The sequence below is a fragment of the Streptopelia decaocto genome, assembly GCF_964273445.1.
Source record: "Streptopelia decaocto genome assembly, chromosome: 5".
Taxonomy (NCBI): Eukaryota; Metazoa; Chordata; class Aves; order Columbiformes; family Columbidae; genus Streptopelia; species Streptopelia decaocto.
Window position 1 is genome coordinate 10,111,544 of NC_138659.1, and position 22,675 is coordinate 10,134,218.

The 22,675-nt window shown below is 38.6% G+C and overlaps 1 protein-coding gene across 3 annotated transcripts in view; it reads right to left on the reverse strand.

Annotated features, from left to right (window-relative positions):
• Window positions 1-354: 354 nt before the first annotated feature.
• Window positions 355-22,675, reverse strand: part of MIER1 (MIER1 transcriptional regulator) — a 33,445-nt gene continuing 11,124 nt past the window's right edge. For all 3 annotated transcript variants that reach the window (XM_082053731.1, XM_082053732.1, XM_082053730.1), the window contains 12 exons: window positions 20,818-20,842; window positions 19,576-19,721; window positions 15,180-15,347; window positions 12,673-12,805; window positions 10,602-10,666; window positions 10,206-10,278; window positions 7,965-8,116; window positions 7,308-7,389; window positions 6,141-6,235; window positions 5,888-6,015; window positions 4,338-4,456; window positions 355-3,511 (listed from right to left, as the gene is read on the reverse strand). In XM_082053731.1, the coding sequence (XP_081909857.1) occupies window positions 3,186-3,511; window positions 4,338-4,456; window positions 5,888-6,015; window positions 6,141-6,235; window positions 7,308-7,389; window positions 7,965-8,116; window positions 10,206-10,278; window positions 10,602-10,666; window positions 12,673-12,805; window positions 15,180-15,347; window positions 19,576-19,674 (1,440 nt within the window). In that variant the 5' untranslated portion in view covers window positions 19,675-19,721; window positions 20,818-20,842 and the 3' untranslated portion in view covers window positions 355-3,185. The remainder of the gene's footprint in view (window positions 3,512-4,337; window positions 4,457-5,887; window positions 6,016-6,140; window positions 6,236-7,307; window positions 7,390-7,964; window positions 8,117-10,205; window positions 10,279-10,601; window positions 10,667-12,672; window positions 12,806-15,179; window positions 15,348-19,575; window positions 19,722-20,817; window positions 20,843-22,675) is intronic.

A 22,675-nucleotide genomic window follows, 5' to 3' on the forward strand; every position in this document is an offset into this window, starting at 1 on the left:
TAATGGGTACAAACTGGAACACAAAAGGTTCCACTTAAATTTGAGAAGAAACTTCTTCTCAATGAGGGTGACAGACACTGGAACAGGCTGCCCAGGGTGGTTGTGGAGTCTCCTTCTCTGGAGACATTCAAACCCGCCTGGACACCTTCCTGTGTAACCTCATCTGGGTGTTCCTGCTCTGGCGGGGGGATTGGACTGGATGAGCTTTCGAGGTCCCTTCCTACCCCTGACATTCTGTGATTCTGTACCAGTAAGTCACTGTCATGGTGGGTCTGGGCAGTCGTGTCCTCCCTGAGCAGAAATCCTCAGGTTTGATTAAAAAAACAACCTCAGGAATTGGTGATGCAGACAGTATGTTTTTAAAAAAAATACTTTAATAAGCTTTTTCAGAGTTGCAGACAGGGAGCGGGGATAAAGAGAAGGGAATTACTAACAGTGCAAAATTACTATGTGTGGAAAAGGGTATAAAACGCATTTTAAATTTTGTGTGTGGGTGGTGGTTTGGTGTTGTGTTTTTTTTTTTTTTAAATATCCTGTTTAATCCTTTATAAAACCCCCCAAAGGTTTTGATTCTCCAGGACACCGGTCACGATAGCGCTTGAAAAACATGCCAAGTGTCACATGCGAGTCGTGATTGATTTTTTTTCAGCGCGGTTTGGAACCACGTCCCACCGCACCAAACGCTTTGGAAATGAAATCCAAGTTACTCTATTTCTAGAATCTTTAAATAGCTTTAGTAGTGCAATGACTTATCAAGTTCTAGTGGCTGCATGTTGAAGAACACAAAGTAAGTACTGTATAAAACACCAGCATAAAACAAAATGTAAATTATAATTAAATATTCTTAAAAGTCTAGCTGAGCATTACAGAGTTGTTGATTATGGAATGTCAGGTCTCTTCTACATATCACCAAAAAAAAAGAAGGTAAGATTAAAAAAAAAACAAAACAAAGCAACATTCCTGAAAAATATACACAGTGCTGTATTTCACACACAAGCCTGAGACAATTTACTTATAAACTTTCCTATAAGTTTTTGGAAGTATTTCCAACTTGCAAACAAAAAAAAAGCATCAAAATAAAACACAAAATAGGACTGAAGTTGTGAAGACTCTTTGAAGCCCCGTCTGAAACTGTCTCAAGAGCATCTTTGAGTTGAGGCCGTGAGACTTTGGGTTTGTTAATAAATCAGACTGAAAAATTAACAGCAACGTCTTACTAAAGCAATCAGTTAATTGATTAACGCTAACGAACCTCAGCGCTGGGTCTCTGCAGGCGAGGGATGGTGACTCGAGGCCGGTGCCACCTCCTGCGCGGGACGGATAATTCACCACATTCCTGGGACCAGCAGGTTCATTCACTCCAGTAACGTCGGATCCGCAGGGTTTGGCTCATTAATGACAATAATTAAGTCCAAGTTACATGTATTTGGAGAAGACAACAACATGAATTAACCCCTTAGTGGTTGGGGTTTTTGAGGCTGATACACCAGTTTCAAACCATAGGACCGTACATTTAAAACTGGAATCGTAAAGACTCATATACTTTAAGTAAAAAAATAACACATTAAAAATTAACAGCACACCTGCAAGCCACAGGAGGAGGAGATAAGATTATCAATTATACAAATGAACAATTTTTCCTATTTTTAATATAGTAGCTGTGGCTTAAAAAAAAATAAATTAAAAAAAAAAACCCAAATACTCATATTAAAAACAAAAAAACCATCTTTGTTTCATAGATGCAAATGCTACTTCAACAGCTTTCAAATGGTGCCAGCGGGACAGTGAGCATCACCCCCTTCACACATTGATAAAGAATAGTTGTTTCTCTCACTTCAAATAGGGATCTGTACCTCTTCTCACGCTAATGCCTGTGTGGATCTATATATATATATATATCGGATGTATTTAAGTGTCTGTGCTGGACCAAGTGTGCGTGTGATGGTTCCAAAATCCCCACCCGGCGCAGATCCACCTGTTTTCCCAAATTCAGGCTCAGGCAGTGAAATGCAGATGGTGACGGATGGACCAGAAAAATACATCCAAGGATAATCTAACAAACACCTGATCATGGTGAATAAGGTTTAGTAAACTCCAGCGTTTGGCTGAGGTAAAATTTATCTGAGCTCAAAATAAAATGAGAAAAAGGTGTAATAAAAGCAAGAAAATTTGTGCAACGCAAGCATCGTGCTTAACAAATTTTTAGCATCATTATTTGCCATGAAACAAAAGAAAAAACCCATTTTTAAAAATCAAATGACTTCTAACCATTCTTGATGTTGTTTTTTTCTGAGAAAATAACATGTTGGTGACTAAAAAGCATTTTTTTTTTTAAGTCAATTGGTTTGGGGTTTTCTTTTTTTCTTCTTTTTTCTAGAAAAGACTTCAGCAAAATAAAATGAAGCTGACATCGTTAGACTCTGGATATCAATTCTCTCATAAAAGTTTACCAACTGTACAAGTTAAGAAAATTATACAAGCTTTTGTTTTAAGAAAGGACAGTTCAATCAAGACATAAGTACTGTAAAAATCTTTCAAAGGCTACAAAGAAATCTGGAAAAATACAGAATGTATTTCTTTAGCCCAGATAAAGAATATGGAAAGACATCATTGATGTCAACAATTTTACATATACAAACCTGACCTGGTTTATTTATTTACCTTTTAAAACTTCTATATATAAAAATAGTTGTGCTCATAACTTTCAGGATTCATGAGGGTTCCTTAGCGCTGGGTGACACTTTCCTCTCGCCACCATGAGTGGAAGTCTGGATGCGTCTCTTGGCATTTGTATTTCATTTTAACCTCCTGCAACATTTGAACCAGCCCCCTGCTTCAAATAGGATGGGTTTGTTCACTTGTACAATATTTAAATAGTGTATTACACACAGAAGTTTCTTTAAGGTACTAGGCTGGGAGTATTTTTGCAGAAACTCACTGATTTGTTTCTCAGATATTTCTAAGAGCCTTGGAGTTGCCAGCTCTGAGAAAGAGAATATTCTCCTACTGCTTTTCAGCACTGAAAAACAACAAATAATCAGATCTTAAGAGCCAACTAGAAGGTATTCGAAAAAAAAATCTCAGCAGATCATTTTACGGAACTGGATTTTGTAAGGTAACCCATCAACCCTGAAAATTTCAGACACCCACAATTTACTCCAAGGACTAAAATCAGCTCCTGGTATTCAGTCATCCAAAGTTTCTAGTTCTTCGAGCTTCCCATGTGAGTTTGTTTCTTGGAAGAACTCTGAAGAACCCGGACTCTCTTTGCCATTGCTGTTAATTCTTCTTCTTTTTAGAGGTCTTTCGTTTTTTTCTTCAAAATCATTTTCATTTCTTGCTGCTGAATGAGCGAGTTTGGGGTCAACAGAAAGGTTTTCAGTTTCATACCCATTTGTATCCAGATCCGTGTGAGGTGTTTTCTTGCCGCTGGTGGGTCCGTTTACGTGCAATCCTTCCGTTTTCACTTCGTCTTTATTCGGTATCTCACCCGGCCCATTCGCGGACACTCCTGCAGCACAGAGACAGAAAAAGAGTAAGAACGAGAAAAGCAGCACAGGCAGGAACAGGACAATCTGTGACAGCTCAAAAAAGCCGCTGTTCTAAATATCCTGCACGGGACTCCTCACTAAGTCAGCATTACACATGTACACTAGCACAGGAAAGAGCAGATAAATCTCTTAGAATCTTGCTTTTAAATGTAATTAATCTTTATGTGACCACTGGCTAAACGCAAACGTAGCTTTTTAAAAAAAAAAAACACTTCTAACTTAAAACTGCTAATGAAGAGAAGCTGCTAAATAAATGTATATTGTGATTAAGTAAGTTACAAAAGATGTATCCATCATTAACAATTGCTATGATCAATGCTTTCTGACCACCTGCAAAACCAGGAGATACTTCTCAAGTTTTAGATCCTTCTGCACAAGAGGGAGAGAGAAGATTGAGTAATACATGGTTTAGAAGCAGAGTGCTAGTGTGTATTTAACTAATAACCAATAGATATCTTGTAAGAAACTAAATTATAACATCATCAATTATTTCTCAGTATAGATATATTGTATGTCAAAATTTTCAAAAATTGTAATGCATATGTAGTAACTATGTGAATATAAGGAACGCAAGAGCATCCAGTCTTTGAAGCACTGATCGAGGATGATCCCCTGAGCTCCCCAGCGCTGATAAAATAAAGAATGCCGCTTAACAGCGTAATTGACTCTGCTGCTAAGTTTATTTCTTCGTTTCACTAACACCTTGGAAAGTATTTAACGCTAAACCAGGCTTGTTTTTAGAGGCGAGCCAGCCATGTGGTGCGGAGGAGCAGGGCAGGGACTCACCGTTGTGGTCCTCCCGCTCCGAGTGGCTGGTGCTGCTGTTGGAAGCGGTGGGCGGGGGGGACGGGGCTCTGCTGGAGGCTGCGCTCTCACTCTCGTCCAGCAGACGGTCCATGTAATCTCTAGACAACAGAAACGGCACATTCAGGATCAGTGTTACTCATATTTGCGCAAAAAATATTCACCTCATGTACTGCAAGTGTGAGCAATGCACGGTTTGCAGCTTTTGAAGTGCACAGATTTATCTTGCAAAGTTAACAACTTTGAGATCTCCTGTGCTAACTGCCCACATTTGGCCACAGCAACTACATATTTGTTGACCAATTTGTTGGCCAGTTTTATATAAATTCAGCGTGTGCTTCTGCCAAGTCCCATAAGATGATGTACAAGCAGAAGCTGTGATGTTGGGGACTGTGTTTCCAAAGTGACGCTCTCAGGCAGGTTCATACTAAGCTCCCACAATTTCCTGCGGCAGCCGTAACATACCATTAAGTAAAATAACTTCTGCACACATACAACCTCAAAAGGGGTAAAATTAAAAGCAAATTAAAAACTTCAGAGTTTTCAATCCCATATCTGAAATCTATTACAGTCCTACAATTTAGGTCACTAACAGTAAATCTCTTGTTAAAGATTTAAACAACCAAAGCTGGTTGGTAAAGCCCTTGGATGTGCGGTATTAGTCTGGATAAACTCCAGAAACAGCAGATCCTCACACATAATTATTCCAGAACTGATACTGCACCCTAAATTCCCACATCTATCTGCAAAATCATTCAAGAATAGATAAGACAATCTGAATGTCACACTGCAAGTTCCCTTGTGGTCCAACACACGGTTCTAAAACGTATAAAGAAACCATAATATTAAAAAGAAGGCTGAACAGAGAAGCCAGGAACAAAGGAGAAGAAAAAATAATAGTGAAAAGAGTTGGAGAATGTCAGCAGAAGGAATGGGATACTAAAATCACAGCTTTGGAATGAAGGGCAGAAGAATATGTTGGCTCACTCACTCGGATTTGAGAGAGGAAAACAAAGAGTTATGCACAGACATTTCCCTCTTTGCCTTGCAGAGACGCGAACGGGGAAAAGGAGCTAAAACCACCCAAAAAAGCCCTCGTATAGGGTCCCGTGTTAGCCAGAATTCTTGCTAAACAACACATTTCAAAACTATACCATAGCAGGTACCACATATCCCATCTGAAACAAACAACTAATGCCTTTGTATGATATAAACCAGGTATTTAGAGTAAAACAAGCCCTTAAAAAAATATCCACATATTTGCAGAAATGTTGCACTTGTGAAACATTTCAACAGAAAACAAACTAAATTAAATAGCTGTTCAATGCGAATTGTTGGCCCTATTTCAAATAGATGTATTTTGGAAATTAAGTTATATGCACTAGTGAGCTTTGCTTACACCTTGGCTGTTTTGCTGCTGCAAACTGGGACTACGGAATCCCTAGGCTGTCATTGCATTTCAGATTAGAGCAGTATAAAATAAAGCTTTAGATCCAACGTGTAAAATCACAGAAAAATAATGCACATCTTACGTTACACCAGGATGAAGGTTGTATTTCTTCTTTCCAAATCGCGTCTGCTGCGCAAAGAAATCGTAACGCTCCGATTTCTTCCACATGTAATAAAACGCTACACACTCACCAACTGACCGTGTTCGTACCTAGGAAAGGAGTGCCATGCAAATTTTGGTGAATTTAAATACATTTTTGGCAAGACGATAATAATTTATTTACAATTACATTGCTTTAAAAATATGTGAGAACTACATTTAAATTCACTGTTTACCTTATTTGCCTGGATCACATGGAAATCCTTGCCATAGACTTTCAGTCCTTGTTCAAAGTTCCTACATTCTTCTTCTGTCCACACAGATAATTCTTCTATAGCAAGGAAATGCAATAAAGAAAACACTTTAAAAAAAGCATATGGCCAGCGAAAGAAAACTTAAGTGACAGCAAACATATGTGGTATTGCAGTTTCTTGCACTGTCTGTTGCCTAAATGAGAATCACCTCTAGAAATTTCACTTACCGGTACAAAAATGAAAATTCACCCTTCTAGTAAAGTAGGTGGGAAATCTGGCTGTGGAGAAGGAATGAGGAATGAGAACTTTACTGCTGGCAAGAGCCAGTGACAACAGGCTGCTCATTCCAGTCAGGTAGAATAAAAAACTCTCACTAGTGGGTGGGAAATCTTGGCCCCACAGAAACCAGAATAAACCCCTAATAACTTTCAGCCACACTTCTAAGAACTTAATATAATTTGGCCTTATTGATTCTTAAGGTCACAAATAAATAAGGTTTAAAATAGTGGGAGGACAAACTAATCTTCTCAGTTTGATCACTCCTGTCTTGTGATTTGCACAGTAAGCTCTGGAGAAGCCCCAGGTTTGAAAGGAGAAGCAACAGATCGATGTGCAAGGAAAATCACTTGTGCCTTCTCTTCGTTTCTTGTTCCCTCGAGTATAAAGATCAATACCAAAGCAGGAAATGCTGAAGGCCCCAAAAGAATCTTTAAAACCAGGGTTGTCTTAGTTATACTTTGTTAAGGAAAAAGTTTTGATGTTTGTTCTCCTTTATTTAGAACTGTGAATTATTTCATTTTATATTTCATGGTTGTTCCATTAACTTGGATGACTGGAAAGTTCTATTAAGGCCAAAGAACAAAATGCCCAAGGTGCTAAGAAGTAATTTCAATTTTTTTCTTATTAAAGTCACAGATATAAGTATCAAGCTTTACTGACGGGACGTTAATTTACGCGCCATCTTTGAGCGTGAACCTTTTGATCCTACATCTGCTAATTCCATTCTTTCAGAACAAGAACAGATTCATTTAAATGGGCACTGATACCTACAGCTCACACATGGTCAGCTCAGTCTGCTGACAGCAAAACCTGTGGAACAAATCCAATCAGAGTTCGACAATATAAATTGAACTTTCAGGGTGTGCTCACCTCTGGCTGCTTTTACATTAAATCTCAACCTTCGTAATGATTCTTCAGTATCAAAATTGCACTTCACTAGTTCATACAATGCCTGGAAAGATAAGAAGACATTTAACATGCTGGATACCACTCAATTTATGTTGTGCCACAGAAGCATACTTAGTAAAACACTAATATCTATTAAGAAAAGATTAAAAACAAACTCTTTAAATGAATGCAATATAATTAAGACAGTACAAATACATGATTCCTCTGTTTAAACTTCAAAATTTCTAATTACATAGCCAAGTATATATCCAGGTAAAGTATTCTGACATTTTTATCCACTGCGTGTCTTTGTAAAACTTGTAAGAGGTTTTTTCTATGAAGAAAAAAATAACTATACATTCATATAGCCTTAAAAAATCTGTAACTGAAAGAACAGAACTCATTTATACACACACACATTTATATACACACAATTAATTATATATAAAGTAATGCACTGATACATCGAGCAATGCTAAGCCTAATATTTGTTGAAATGAAAAAACCCATCACATTTCTATTTCCACAAGGAATAATAAAGCCGTTTCAAAAGCAATTTTAGTTCTTGGGAGTAAAATAAAATAAAGGGATAATTAATTCTGCAACATTAAACTACAAATCCTAATTCTTCTTATATACCTGCTCATTGTCTTTAATATGTGATCCCTCAGGAATCGCATCCAGGCCTTTCTCATCCCCCGTACGCCTTGATGCTTCATTGAGGAACTCGATCACTCGATCTTCAGGTAAGAAGTCAGGATTCCACAGCAGCTGGTCATCGTTTTCATACACTGAATGAACCACAGCGGGAAAAAACAACACAAAGTTAAGCTAAAACAGCAATACGGAAGTTTATTCTCTCTTCTAAAGCTATGGCCAGCCTGCCTTTTCCCAGCCAGTAGACACAGAAGATTATTTCGGAAGAGAAACTAATTATATCTGTTTTCTTGCAAGACAATTAGGATCAGTCAGATAAATCCCAAATGCACAGTGCCAAAAATGGTGCTAAAAACAAGACCAGGTGTCACCCAGAGGCCAGAAATCCTGAAGCTCCTGAAAGGGAACTTTGTTCAGACCTTCCCACTACTTCCAAGAAAAACATTCTGAAACAAAATCATTCAGGTAAAGACAGCTGAATTTTAATACTACCAAATCTCTAGCATTTTTTCAGAGCTTTTACATGAGGTTTCAGGCCAGGGAAGCCACAGTAAATGGAAATTAATGGGAGGAACATGGCCAAATGATACATCCTCTGAGTTATCTCCCATTTTTACTTGAAAGAACCTACAGGATTAAAATGCCAGTACAGCAAAATAACATAAAATTCAGCAAAAGCAACAATTCTTTTCAGGAGATAACTGCTAATTGGCTCTGAGGTGCCGTTAACGACCCAAGCTAAGTGCACTGCACTGTTTGTGAATGACCACGGTCGGTCAGGCCCAAAGCGGCTTCAGCACCTTTTGGTTTTCAGAGCCATCGTTGATCCTCTGAAAACATATCTTATAATTTTGTAGCTTTTTCATAACCTGAAGTTGTTTCGTAGCAGCTAATTTGGTCTCCAGGCACACTTCTCAGAGAGCTGTAATTAGTTTAGTGCCGATTACGTGGTCGCTCTCCCCTCACAGCAGCAAGTCGGAACACATTCCCAGAATCAGCGTGGTTTTTCTGAAGAGTTCCAGCGTTTTTGTGCCTTTGCTTACGGGACTGGACATGAAAGGACCAGCCTTTTTAGAGTTTGGGAATTTTACAACTAGAATTTCCCCTTCATTAGAGAACAACTAACATGACGGGATATGTACATGAAAGTACTGAATACATAGTGTCTCAGACATTTAATATTACAGTTGGAGTCGTGTCAAAGATTACATCCAAGCACAGCAGAAAGGAAAGAAGTGGCAGAAGATATAAAACCCTACTGGTACATAAAACTGGAATAGTCCTAGCATGATTAGTGAAAATTGAACTTTTCCCCTCAACAGCTTCTGCCCAAGAGGCAGGTTCCCTGTCCTGCAAAGATCAGTGCGCAAGACTATGAAAACATGTTTTATACAGGTGACTGCAATGCACAAAGCACATGTATCTTTTTTATTATTGAAGGCCAAAAGCCACTTAGTGCTGCATAAATACCAGGAACAGCAGGTGACCAGCAAAGCAGAATTTACTCCATCTCAGGCAAATAGACAGTTCAAGCTCTATTTCAATGCTGAAGCAGGAAAGCGTGCAAAGAGCAGCTTCTTCACAGCTAAAAAGCAGATGTTTTCTCATTTGCCGTTTTCTATCTTTCATGGGAGCTCCTCATGTTGTTTTACATCACATTCTCTTCAATCTCTCCAGCACAATGTGTCAGCTTCAGGGTAAGCCTGGCCTAAGTCAACAGCAGGACTGATGCCCTTTTTAGGTCGTTTCTGGCTAGATTAGGCCACAGCATAGCTATCCCAGCCTGGAACTTGGAACAACACAACTGCTACTATTTGAGTACGTACTCCGACTCTAGGAAGGCACTGAGTTTTGTGCTGGTTAGTTTAAAAACTAACTTAACATGTTAATCCAATTCCAGCAACACAGTTTCTTTATTATCTATTTTGTTTTACCTAAACTTAATATACTAAGTGAAGAGGTTAACATAAACTGCATTACCAAAGTAGAACACAAGGGTTCAACAGGCAATAGGCCAGCAACATAATCTTTGTTTTCCCCTTCCAAGACTCAAGCTCTGATGGTGAAATACAGGATGAACTACAGTTTGAGATGATGGTTACTTTTTCACTTGAAGGAGCCCTTTTATTTTGCAAGACAGATGATATCAATCAAATATTTTATTTCTCACCGTTAGAAAATAATCTCAAACACAGCGATAAGGGTAATAGTGCTAAGCCTCACCTTTTTCATTCTCTTTGTATTTGCATATTCCAGCTGGAATTTCAGCTTGAAACATAGAGCCCACCATGATTTCCTGTTTCAAAATAACAGAAACAAGAAGTTAAGCAACCACAGCCGGGATGGTTTTTGTTAGCAAATAAGAGAACGACCACATCTTTTTTTAGCCCTTAAAACTTTCATTGTTCAAAATCTAAAAATATAGTTAACAGGCACTACGTGGTAATGGATTTTTGACTCTTTGAGGAGGTCTTTAACACTTCTTAGCAACAAAACTCTTAGATTTATGGGGAAAAACTGGAGAGGATTTGGGTGATCGATAGAGCTCAGAGTTACTAGGTAACAGATCAACTCATTATCCATGAAATGGAGGCTTTTTTAACAGCCCTTAGTATCTACCTTTTTCCAGTCTTCTGAGGGAATGTAATCTTCATCCTCTTCAGATTCCTCTTCTATTTCACTGTCTACAAGAAATTGTTGGAACATTTACACAAAATGAGCTGTGATGGGGGGATTACATCAAGGGTGACAGGGGGACCATCCCATTGAACCACACAACGGCAGTTTGAGGGCCAATACTAAATATTTCAGTGCTGACGATTTTAAAAATGACCCAGCCACCCAATGCTCACATTTAGAGTGGATTAAGATACGCGACAGGTTCTGAGAAGTTAAGACATAAATTAATAAATCAATTTTAATACTACTTATTTAATATTTACTTTCCCTCACCCAGCTTTAAAACAGTTGGGATGACGCACATCCAAATTTAGTACAAAGTTACTTTCTGAAAGTATTTTCAGGCAGATGTTCAGCATCCACATGTGGGTTCCAGCACCATTTGCAGGAGCTCCCAGCTCAGTTCCCAATGTTCTTTTTCTTTTGCAGCAGCTGTCACTGAATTTAAGGTAAAACTACAGCAAAAGGTGCGAGGAATCTGCAAATGCGCTTTTCTCAGTCTTACTGGGATTTAGTAGGCTTGGATGTACTGCTCAGAGATGCAAAGCAGCATTAAAAATAGATTATTTTGGATAAAGACTGACAAAAATGTTGAGCTCTTTATATACAGGCTGGTTGCCTTTTACAATGTACTGAAAGCAACTGCAATATCTGCTTTATGTACAGCATGTGATAACAGCAGTGCTATAATTATTTGTACATGAAATTACATTCTATACACAGCTGAACATTGTAAAAATCCCCAAACCGAATACAATACGCTTGCATTACACTAATGCTATGTTTAAAAAGCACAGTTAATTGTAAGTAAGATATTTGCAATCCCCTGCACAGCTACGTGCTGAGGTTCCTTGGCATTTTTGGATTAAAATAAACTACAGGTTAGAAAATGGCATTTCTAGAATGCTAATAAGTATCAAGTATAAAGTATTGTAAGAAACCTTTTGTTTGTTAAAACATAGAACAGGAGGAATTCAAACACTGGTGACAGTCACTTCCATGAAAGAAAGTTAAAATATCTGTTGTCCAAATGGCCCTGCGGACAGATCGATACTGAGGTTCAGAACCCATTAAATCAGACTGCCACAGAAATGAGAGCTGTCTAAAGGTGCAGCTACATAACACTAGCTCAACAGTCTCAAATGGATGCAAATCTAATTTTTAAAGAAAACAAAAGAGAAAATAATCAGTCCACAATGCTGGCAACAGTATCACATGTGGAATTCTTGAAGCGAATTTTCTCCATCGTTATCTCCCCCGTTGTTATTTCAGGCTTAATAATCTATTGGCCTTTTTCAGATTTCATTGCTTTTGTTTTCTATATTAATGATCTTGAAGAAATAAGGGGTTCTGTTTCTATTTCAGTGTTTATTTTTTCCTTCGTTTGGACTCTCACCTTCTTTGAACGGGCACACAACCCGGTGTCCCCAGGCCCTGGCCCGGTAATCACGTTCCGTACAGGGATTATCCAGCTGGAACAGTGCGTTTCCTACTTGCCAGTATTTGTACCTATGACCTTAGTGCAATCTGGGAGCTGAAACTCTGACCTTAGGGTAATACCATCCTGAACAGCCATTTACCACACCTGGACTCCACTACAAGAGAATTTCTCTGAAGGGCACATCCACACAAACCAGTTTGCAGCATCACAAACTGGATTGTTACAACACTTGGAGCAGAGTCATGGAAGGGTTTACAGTGCCTGACAGCCTCATTTTCCAAACTGTAGAAATTCAAATTTTTCCTCAAATTTAATCCCTTCTTTTAAGAATCAAGGTTATCTACTGTCTTTATACAGAGCTCCTTAACCGTGGTAAAGATTTAGCCTTCAGCTAAACCCAGGACTTTCTCTTGCCTATTATTTTGAGCAGAATGATGACCAAGAGCCGTGTTTTAAAGAGAACAGACAAATGTTTATAGGTATCAACATGCATATTTCAGAAACAGAGCTGTTCTTAACCAAAGGTCAATCATATTGAGATTACTGTGCTCAGTACTAAACTGTACATACTTGTATCAAAATATTTACATCGACGAGGGCGAATTATCTCCTGTGGATCTTGAGAAGCAACAGATGGTGCTGGGTCGTCATTAGATGACTGTGTCTCGTCTTCTTGGCCTGACGAATCTTTTATGGTCTCCTCCTTAAACGCAAAAAAACAAGCAAGAAATCAGCTCTCTCTTGTATGTGACAAACACTATGTGTCAATATTTTTTCCAAAATTGTCAATAAATCAAACCCAAATATCGTTTATCTGACTTGAAGTGACTGTATCGATTGTGGCCTGTCCAGACTGAGCCACAACAAATGTGTGAACACATTGTTTATTGACCAGGATTTTAAGCAGATCAATTTAACACTCGACCTCTAATACACAAATCAAAAATATGAACCACAATTAAATATCACACCTCGTTTTTTTTTTTAAATCAGTCAAGCAAATCCTTGTGGTTTTCGTTTAATTTCATTTAATTTAAAATTTTATTTCAGTCTTTAAAACCCTTCTGCATGAATTTTCAGTAAAAAGGGAAGGTATTATTTACTGGCTATACTTTTCTCAATCAAATAGAAATTGTACCTTCCATTACAATTACTGTGAATAACGTGCTTCAACCCCACAGCAATAGCATATCAGTAGACTCGAGTATGCACATCAAGTCATTAGAAGATGAAAAATTAGAACAAGTTTTTTTATTAGAAAATAAACCGAAACAATTGTGGGCATTATTAAAATGAAAGAAAATTAAAATGATAAAGGTTAAAAAAATATATGAGTGTTTTCTATTTCAGTGCATGTTACCAATATTTTTTCTGTGTTTCATGACTCGCTGAGTCTAACACAGAAGCATGAGGCACAGCACATGTTAATATGTACCTTCCCCAGCAGAGTATATCACATGTGCAGCTTAAAGCGGATTAAAAATAGCAAATAGCTAAGTGCGGTATAGCTAAATAAGCCGTAGGAAGAGAAGCGCTTGCAGAGAAAGCCTGAATGATTTATAAAATCATTCCACCCCCACAGATGTGTTTTACTGCCTCTGCTAAGAGCGTACAAGCATTTGATAGCTCTCGTACCCCCAGGCAAACAAGCACATGGGGTGAGCTGGGTGTCTCTGCTCCCAGTGCTCCCCACCACCCCAAAATTGGGGTAAAATGGGTGAAAAGATACGTTTAGCTCAAGCACGGTGCCAGGTCTGCGATTAGGCTGAACCACGGGCTGCTGCGATGGGCAGGAACGCGCGTGATTCTGCAGGACGTCACCCAGCGCTGGGGACCCAGGCAGGGACAGAGGCGGCTCCTCCGGCTGCCAACAGCCCCCCACAGACACGGAGATTTATCCACTGAAGAGAAAAGATCAGCAGTATCTTAAATCAGCTACAGAGGAGGTTGAGCAAATATGGAAGATGGAAGCTGGGTCAGGATGTCATTAAGACACAAGAGGATACCACCACGCACAACAAGATAAATCACTTTTGTGTCTCAATTTTGCATACTTCATGTTATGTAAGCTTCTCCCCCTCTCCAGCTTCTCAAACCTTTTGAGGTGTATATAACTACGCATCTTCTTTTTGAACTATTCAACCCATATAAATAGCAATCATCTTTTACAGCATCTGTCACAGGAGTTTGTACATCTTAAGAACTTCATTTTCTGAATCAGATCTATCATTCCTCCTCTCTGCCTTGCATTCCAGAGATTCAAAAATGGGTAAGATATCAAAGAACAAAAATGCATCCTTTTTAAAGCCAGATTAGGTAATGCAATTTCCATTAGCGCATAAGCTTTTTGTTATTGACAATACAAAGGATTTCACATTTTAATGGAATTCATGATGCAGCTCTGAATGCCACCAGAAATGGGGAAGTTTCAGTGGTGCCCAGGGCACGACGGGATTATTACAAATATGTATGACATGTGCAAGAAGAAAAAACCCTTCTAAAATCAGAAAATTTATTTTAAGAGCACACAGAACAAGATTTTAAAGACACTCATTTCAAAACTACACATTTTGGAAAGGTATTTTGAAGCACTGGATTCAGTTAAGAATTTAAGTACAACCAGGGCGGCCAGGCTGAACAAATACAATTTAAAATGCCAAAGCTAGAAAACGTGCAGCAATCTCCAATACTGAGAGACATTTAATTCAATTCCACACTTCACTGTTCAGCTTCAGTAGATGAGTTTTTCATCTTGAAACAAGTATTCAGCCATATCTATAAAGGTGCCTCCCAGCATTTAAAACTCTGGTTTTGAAACCAAGACTATTTCTGAAGAACAATTACAATTCCTTATTACATGATGCTATACATGCACCGTAATTTGCCTCAGCAAGAGTTTGGAATGATACAGATGAAATACAGATGAGTAATTAAGAATAAACATTAGAGTTCAGCACACAAAGCATCTGAAATCAACAATATAATGAATTACTTCTGCCATGGCCTGGCATCTTGAGTGGTTGTCCAGCACAGAACAGCTGCATGAAAATCAGTTTCAAATTAGCGTAGACACTTACTTTGTTTTCACCACTACAGCCACTGTTGTCATCATTATCAACATCATCATCGTCTTCTCCCTCCTCCTCTTCCTCTTCATCATCTTCATCATCATCATCTTCTTGGAGTGGAATGGTACCATCGTAGCCATAACGGCTCAGTAGCTCCTGGATCGGCATATTGCTTTCCTGACAAACATCCAAACAAAGTTTGAGATTTTAACAAAAGTATTTCACATCCCACATCTGCTCTACAGCTTAAATTGTGTGTTTAAACATGACAGGAAAACCAGAGAGATGATGACCACAGATACTTAGAACGGCCACTCCAAAATGAACAGTCAAAACTTGAAGTTTCGGCTCCTAAGAAAAATATGTGGTTTTTTATGCGAGGGAACTTTTTATTTCTTGGTCCTTTATACATTTACAGTGGACCTCACATACCAACACTCTCTCAAAAGGGACATAAGGCTCATTAAAAGGGCAGCACGCCCCATCCCTCCCTCGGTACTTCTCTACTCCTATTTTACAGAAACACAAGCACTGCCATCAGACCCCTCAGAACACAGAGTGAACACAGAGTGAACACGCTCCTTTGGGGAATAATTATTGTTGGTATTCCCTTTACAGCCCCCAAACTACCTGAAAAATAGTATTTTGTACATATTTGTGGAAAAAAGAAGAGATAAAATGTGTGTCAGCAGCAAGTGCTTCCCACAGATATGGACAGTTTGTGCAGGGTGAAACTTGTCCTAGGGCAAGGCAGTGATTTTTGCAGTGTCTCCAAGGATTCAGCAGAATAAGGACCAGAACTTGCATTATCTGGTTTGAACACAGAGTTTAATCTTTGTCTGGGGACCTGCGCTACGGGGACGTTTCCACCCAGTTCTACAACCCTTGTTTTGATCAAAAATTACACCAAAAATGCACCTCTGTGTCTCTCCCCTTTCTGGAAAAAACAAAAACTGAGGGGTTGGATGGGAGTGAGGGATCACCTTATGTTCAGGATCACCTGATATCCAGGTAAAGACAGCAGTAATGTTTACAGATTCACATACATTTTAATTTTTAGCTAATTGTCTACAAAACCATCCATGGTTGGAAGCAAATCCGCTAAAATATATGCACATTTAAAAATTTTTAAATTTAGAATGTTGGTCCACGCTGAAGAGAGATTTAAATGATACAGTTGGTTCTCAAATTTAGTGGCTCCCAAGCTCTTATCAATAATAAAAATTATTAATTGCCAGGTCTGCAAATAACTTACTTGATGACTATTAATAGGTCAGTCTCCAGCCTTCAGGGGCAGGGCATGGCATCCCTAATGAGATTTTTCAGAGCAGAAACTTTCAGAGAGCATTTAAAAAATCTCTCTCAGACAAGAACAAATCCTTTATTTACTATTTGGAGGTGTCTGCCTGCTCTAAATATTTCTTCTTAGTATGCAATTTACATCTTGGTTAATAATCAGATTTTTAAAGTTTTTAAGGAAGTGGTATTGTATTCACAACATTTTTCTCAGGTAGAGCCTCTTAACTTCAAATAGTCCGTTACAATTCAAAAAAAGCCCTAAGGGTCTCCAAGATAAAATACAAATCATGATTTCTCTATTGGTTCAGGATATTGCAAAAATAAGAAAGGTTAAAAAAGTAACAAGTCCTATCAAAGACATAGAAATTTGTTATGGGGAAGATGTTTAATAACAAGGAATGGAGTCTGGAGTAGAGGTGAGGGGGAGTGATATGACAGAAAACCGTATGGTAAGCAGCACAGGGTTGGTAAATACAAATGACTTTACACTCTTGTAATTGAAGAGCTGAGGGACAACCACTGAAATGAACAAGGAATAGAGCTGAAAAACCAAATGAATTTCTCACACTAAATGAACCGCACAACACTGCCATGTGCCTCGTGGATGCCAGGTTTAGAAACGTTAAAAATAAAAACGGACAAATCCACGGGAGGAGGAAAATGAAGACTGGCGGGCATTACAGACAAAGAGACAAGATCTTTTTTATATGTGCCTGAACTGCACCCTGCTAGAGGCTGGAAGAGTATCTGGAAGAAAAACTGTGTGCTTCTGTGTGTGGTTTTCTCCTTTAAAGACAAGAGTATGCTGGTGCGCAACCTGAAGAAAACCTTAGAGCCCTCCCTGAAAAGAGCGTCCCCAAAAGGAGAAACCAAGTGATCCTATGGAACAACAAATGGAAAAAGGCAGTCAAAAGCTTAAAAATCTTTAGGTAATGCAGGGAGGCACCACACACACATCAAATCCTCCACGTCAGGAGAAGCAGCCGGACATCGAGTTTCTGCAGCTTGCTGGGGCCTGGTAATTTATTATTTCCAAGACAAATGTGAATGCAGTGTCCTGCTACCAAAATTATGCTGCCAAGTTTCCCGGGTTTTGGAAAACTGCAGCATCAATAGATGCTCAGGACGCTCAGAGATCATGAAATCAGAATCATGTTGGTTGGAAAAGACCTTCAAGATCATCGAGTCCAACCATTAACCCACCCCTGGCACTACCCCATGTCCCTGAAAACCTCATCTCTGTCTGTTCAACCCCTCCAGGGATGGTGACTCCATCACTGCCCTGGGCAGCCTGTTCCAATGCCCAACAGCCCTTTGGGGAAGGAATTGTTCCCCAGATCCAACCTCAACCTCCCCTGGCGCAACTTGAGGCCGTTTCCTCTGGTCCTGGCGCTTCTTCCTTGGGAGCAGCGCCCGACCGCCCCCCACCCTGCTCCAACCTCCTTCTGGGTGGTTCTCCAGGCACAACCTGCCTGGGCTCTGTCTCTGGCTGCTGAAGAAGGGACACTGCTCAGCCAAGACTTGGGTCCCATTGGGTATAGACGCGCCCACATACAAAAACTGCACCACTACTCGTCTGGGTACAATCAAGGACAGTCTGCTGCTCAACCTCGAGGACTAACGTGCTACAGATTCACTGGTTCCAACCAGTGAGGAGAAAAGATCCTTCCCCTCAGAGGAAGGTGTCATTTTTATGACAGTCTGGAGTGAAACCATTAAGGTTTGAAAATGCTCCTGTAAAACCAGACTATCACCACGTCCCCGAAGGAGCTGAACTAGTAAATCAGGCATATTCACAGCCTGGGGAAAATCTGAAATAACAGGTGCAAATGTTGGGGGAGAGCAAAAGACAGGACAGATTTGAGGTTTAGTTTGCCTATCATCCACAACCACAATGTGAGTCTACGTTACCCCATTGCTCACCATCCCCATCACAAAAGAGCTGACACATGGAGAAATTATAACTTGCAGCCCCGGCAACCAAGGTATGAGGGAAAACACTGATGGCTGAAATACAGTGAGAAATGAATGTTGTAATGTGGTGGTAGAATTATACAACCAGATGTTGACTCTTTAAAATATGGGGGGGGAAACATATTTTCAACTTAAAAACCACATGACATACACGTGGAGCTCCATTTCTCATTTAATCTAGATGAAGTATATTTAGATTCACAAACTATTTATTTATCTTTATGTTTACCATTTAATATCAGACCTGAAATTACCAAAAAGAAATTATCAAAATGTAGCTTAAATGCACTGAATTAAGTTGAAGTCATACCGGCATAATCACTTACATTAAATAGGATTTGTACATCAAACATGCATCTGAGAATCATTAATGATCTGTTCTGGAAGCCTTTTTGGCCAATGAGGCCACAGACAGTATCTAAATCACTTTGCATTTATAATGGACCTAGTTTGTAATGTAGTAATATTATTCCTGCCTGAGAAGTAATTTAAGACAATATATAAGTGAGATCATAGCCTCAAAATGCCAAACAAATCCTACATGCAATTATTTCAGAAGATACACGTTTTAAGATTACCACTATTAAGAATAACTGTGAGTTCTGATCCCAGCTCTGCTGACGACTCTTTGCTTGAGCCAATCATTTCATCTTCATCTCTGTTCCCTCTACCTTAAAAATGAAGATATCCTATATGCTCCACTAAAGGATTATACAAATGTTTGTATAAAAATGCAAAATAAATGTAAAATTATGGATTTTTTTAATCAAACTCTACATGCACTAATCAAGTGCTTTAGAAAATAACAACACTGGAATAGACAAGTTTAGTCAGAGCGTATTTTAACTTATATTAGCTCAAAAATACAAATCCTATACCAGCAAAAAGAAACTAAACAAGTACAGCATCATACATTATTAAGTACTTATGCACCAGTTTCCCTTTCCCAATATTAAGAACTGTAAATTTAGCTCAGGCCCTTTCCCCCATCTACATTATTTGTCTATTAGTGTTTTAGAGGTGTTGTTTGTGTGGGGTTTTTTTTAATTCTGAATATAAGGGAAAAAACCTGCATATGTTTTGTGTGAGACTGTGGGCGGTGGGTGGTTTAAGACTACTTAAGGCTACCTACCCTGTTAAGATCCTCTATTTCAGAACTGAAGTTTGTTTCTCCTTCCATCATTTCCTCCTCTTCTAATGTCCGTTCATCATCAAAGTCATGCACCAGCATATCAGCTGATGGATCAAATTCATGGTCATCAGATGTTGCTGAACCTCCTGATGGAAAACATTTTAAAGAATGTTTTTAGTTAGATCATGGCCTCACAGAGTTTGGTGTTTTGGTGGGTTTTTTTGTTTTTTGTTTGTCTTTTGTTTGTTTTTTGTGACATTTTAATACTCAAGTTATGCAGAGAAATTAAAATAACTTCAAAATCCCTCAAACAGTTATGTTAGGGAAAGCCAATCTCATAATTCAGAAGACAGGGAAAAAGCGATCACAGAAAAAAAGAGCCAGGAGATACTGCTTAACCAGCCAGTTCTCAAAGTACTGTTAATATCTATCTGGACATCGTGCCCCTAGTTAAAAGCTTGTGAAATGCTCAGTTTTTGAAGACTTCATTCCTAAATAATCATAACCTGTCTGAGTCAAGAGTTCTACTGGGAGCTCATAAAATATAAACTCAGGGCAGTTGTTTCCTCGATGCTTTGCAAGCCACAACTACAAAGACAGTCTAATGACTTTTCCAAAATTTAAACTGAAAGGAAGCTTCACAGTTACACAGATTTTATTCATGATGCAGAACCCTTAGTTATTTTTCCCCACACAGTTGTTTCACTGTTCTTTGTAAAGAAGTCTGGTTATATTTTATGACAATGAAAAATAAATGAATGGATGAATGGTTTGGCAGATGCAGCATTTTTATGTAATTCAGTAATACCTGATTTCTAATTCTAACCTTGCTAACATTTCTCCACTTGTCACCACGGACAATTTAATTTTCCAGAGCCTGAAGAGTGGACACACACGAAGGGTGCAAGCGGGAGGGGCTGACTGTAAGGCTTGAATATACTTTGTAATTTGAAGTGTTACAGAAATAAGAGCCCAAAAGACAGTGCAGTCCAGCTACACTAACTGCTGCAAAGCTTTTCCACTAGCAGGGAGCCAGAAACCTTGGAAATAAATAACGCTAAGTACAGTGGTACCAAAGCGAACAAACGCACCCCCCCTCACCCCGATGTAAGTAATTTACACTGCCACCAACGTACTCATCAAATTATATCCTTAGATTACTAAATGGAAGAGACCAGGAAAAAAAATTTTCCGAGGGTGCCCTCTTGCCTCATAAGTTTAGGAAATATTGAAAATATTTACCTGGGCTTGAAGACTCAACAGAAGGCTGAAAAAGAAAACACAGGAGATTATTTTTTTGATGTTGAACATGTACAAATGCAATTCAATAATTCATCTGATAAAAGCATGTTACTGCAAATAATATAATTACAAATAAAGCACCAGAAACATGCTGAAGCAATTTGAGGTAAATAGCATTCATTTTCTCCTTTATATATCAATATTGTTGCACTATTTCAGCAAGAATAATTGGAAGAACTGCCCGTTTTGTGATGCAATAATTGGGTTGATGAAGGTATAAAATAAAGCGAAGCAATTCATTCTGAAAATAGTATTACAATTCTAAACTAGCTTAGTATGGCAGAAATCGGTGCTACTGCCAGATGGGGCAACGCGACTTTCTCTCCATCTCTATCTGCTCATTTCCAACTCTTCCTTTATGCCGATACAAAACTGAAGATTCACAGTAGTGACAGGTTAGTTTTGAACAGATCCAGCTCTGATTTAACTCCACATACTCAATCCCCTTTTCCACAACCAAGGTATAAACCAGATGACACTGGCAGTGGAAGCCAGTTCAAGAGAAATTATTCTATGTGAAACTGTGCACTATACAATACAGACTCCCTGTTTCTGTTCAAATGAAGGTACCCGCTTTGAAAAGGTAAGCATATATTACAACGAGGATTCCTCATACAACAAAAGGGAAAAGCAATTTAATCTTAATCTCTAACCCAGCTGTTGAGAAAATAAAACAAAGAAAGCCAACACAAATTATTTTGCAAGCCAGACTTTCTTCCCAAGTACATTTATAACACAAATTAATATGATCACAGGCTACAAAACTAATATATCTTTTGAATTACAGAAAAAAAAAAAAAAGAGACTTTCACAATCTTTATGTAACAGAGGCATCCTTTGGCCTATCATATTTGGTGACCTTACATCTATAATCAGAACAAATATCTTCTTTCATAAAATTCTGCTCTCCCTTGCTTATAATTTTGCCAGTATTTAATCTCCTGGGATGCAATTTGCATGTCAGACATGCAGACCTCATTTGTTTTGGAAATTCAAGCAGATGTTTCAACTATTTTCAGGAACAGCCCTAATGAAGTGGATTTTCAAAGTAAGGAAGACTTTTTATCACCACTGACTTGCAAGAAACAGCTTTTTAGGCAGCATTAGCTCTAAAAGGCTGTACTGTACAAAATAAAGCAGAACAAGAGAAATATCTGCACAATTAAGGATATTGAAACTCACATCAAACGGGTAAGCACCAAAACCATTTTTGCAAAATGTTGCACAATGCCACAGGAAGTTTTGCTAGCGACTACAGTTTAAAAATTGTTTTTTGCAAATATATCTTAACAAATTCCACTGTATGGTGTTACACTGAGCTCAAGCTGAGTATCAAAATCAGCAATGCCTTATCTCTAGGTGGTGTGTTTTATTTGTCTGATAAACTGAGTAATTTGTAGTAGGTAATACATAGTATTAGTGTGAATGAACGAATTCTCAGCATACTCATCGCAGCAACCACAGGGGCGAAATCCAACTAACGCTGTTTATTTCTGGCAGCCAATGCGAATAAGGCAGAAAATACTGTGTGTTCAGAGCAAGCGAAGAAAAAGTGAAAGACAAGTATTATTAAGTATCTTTGAAAGTTTTAAAATGAAGACTAAGCTTTAGCAATTCTCTCAGAAAAAAAAAATGAAATAAATGAGCATTACAAATGCAGATGATGGCCACCACATATTTTGCAGTATGGGTATATTTTGCAGTAGGGTAGTATCAGTATATTTTGCAGTATGGGTATATTTTGAAGTACCGGTCCATTTTGCACCCAGCTCTCTGCAACATTCCAATAATGATTCAT